Source organism: Pristiophorus japonicus, chromosome 6 (assembly GCF_044704955.1).
Source record: "Pristiophorus japonicus isolate sPriJap1 chromosome 6, sPriJap1.hap1, whole genome shotgun sequence".
NCBI lineage: Eukaryota > Metazoa > Chordata > Chondrichthyes > Pristiophoridae > Pristiophorus > Pristiophorus japonicus.
The window spans coordinates 6217727-6218886 of NC_091982.1; the positions used below are offsets into that span (position 1 = coordinate 6217727).

Here is a 1160-nt window from a genome sequence, read left to right on the forward strand (position 1 = left end):
AGTTCAATAAAGAAATGTTATTATTTGCAAAGCTTAATTACTCCAGGTAATTGAGGGCCCAAGGTCATTTCTTCAGCTGTTATCAATAAATCTTTAACCTTTATGGTTTCAGATAGGCACATGAAGCCAGGTGACTAACGGGTGCAACAGACATTTGAAGCAGAATTTTGTATTGGAAGGATGCTGTTAGGACGGACGATCTACTTTTTTTGAGTAAAACCTTTTGAGTTCCACAATGGCTAACTCTGCCATGCAATTGGTAGCCTTGATCGTGTGCATAATCGGCATGGTCGGGACATTATCAGCTACTATTATGCCTCACTGGAGGATCACAGCGCACATTGGAGCAAATGTTGTAACTGCTATAGTGTATATGAAAGGGTTGTGGTGGGCATGTGCCATGTTCAGCACCGGAGTCTTCCAATGTGACACCTACAACTCCGTCCTTGAACTTCCAGCAGATCTCCAGGCTGCTCGTGCCATGATGGTCATCTCAGTTGCTCTCTCATTGCTCTCTATAACAATCTCTGTGGTTGGCATGAAATGCACGGTGTGTGCCAAGGATTCTCCAATAAAGGACAAGGTTGCTGGCACTGGAGGGGTTTTCTTTATCCTAGCTGGACTGATGGGGTTAGTGCCAGTAGCATGGACAATGAATGGAGTGATACTGAATTTCCACAACCCCTTAATTCCAGGTGACCTCAAGTTTGAAATTGGTGAGTCCTTGTACCTCGGGGTCGTTGCCGCTATGCTGACCATCATCGGAGGAGTCATACTGTCCCTGTCATTTATAGGTCGGAGAACTGAGCTCTACAATAGACAACCGATGTCCTACCAGAATCACGCAACGAACCATTCTGGTCCTCAGCCATCAGCTGCATCTCTTCATTCAAAAGCAGCAAAATCGGAATTCAACTCTTACAATCTGACTGGTTATGTATAGATTCAGAGTTGTGTATTCAGTGGCAGTGTGGGGACCGCAGTGGACTTGCATTATAGAGTAATTATAAAGATTATTCTTTATAACTTGATGGCCCTCATTTGAGGGAATAATTTACATAATTTTTCTGTCATAATCATTGTACGATAAAGATGAAAAATTCCCTCTATCCACATAGCATGCAGATGATTGTGTATATACAGTTTTTTCACTAAACAAT

General features: G+C 42.6%; 1 protein-coding gene across 1 annotated transcript; it reads left to right on the forward strand.

The window, feature by feature from the left end:
• Nucleotides 1–235: 235 nt before the first annotated feature.
• LOC139265085 (claudin-2-like) lies at nucleotides 236–943 on the forward strand. Its single transcript, XM_070881976.1, has one exon. It carries the CDS (start codon nucleotides 236–238, stop codon nucleotides 941–943), a length of 708 nt encoding a protein of 235 aa, XP_070738077.1.
• The last annotated feature ends 217 nt before the right edge of the window (nucleotides 944–1160 follow it).

What these genes read in the sequence shown, in the direction of transcription:
- LOC139265085 (XM_070881976.1), top strand. Translation starts at nt 236, where the DNA reads ATGGCTAACTCTGCCATGCAATTGGTAGCCTTGATCGTGTGCATAATC.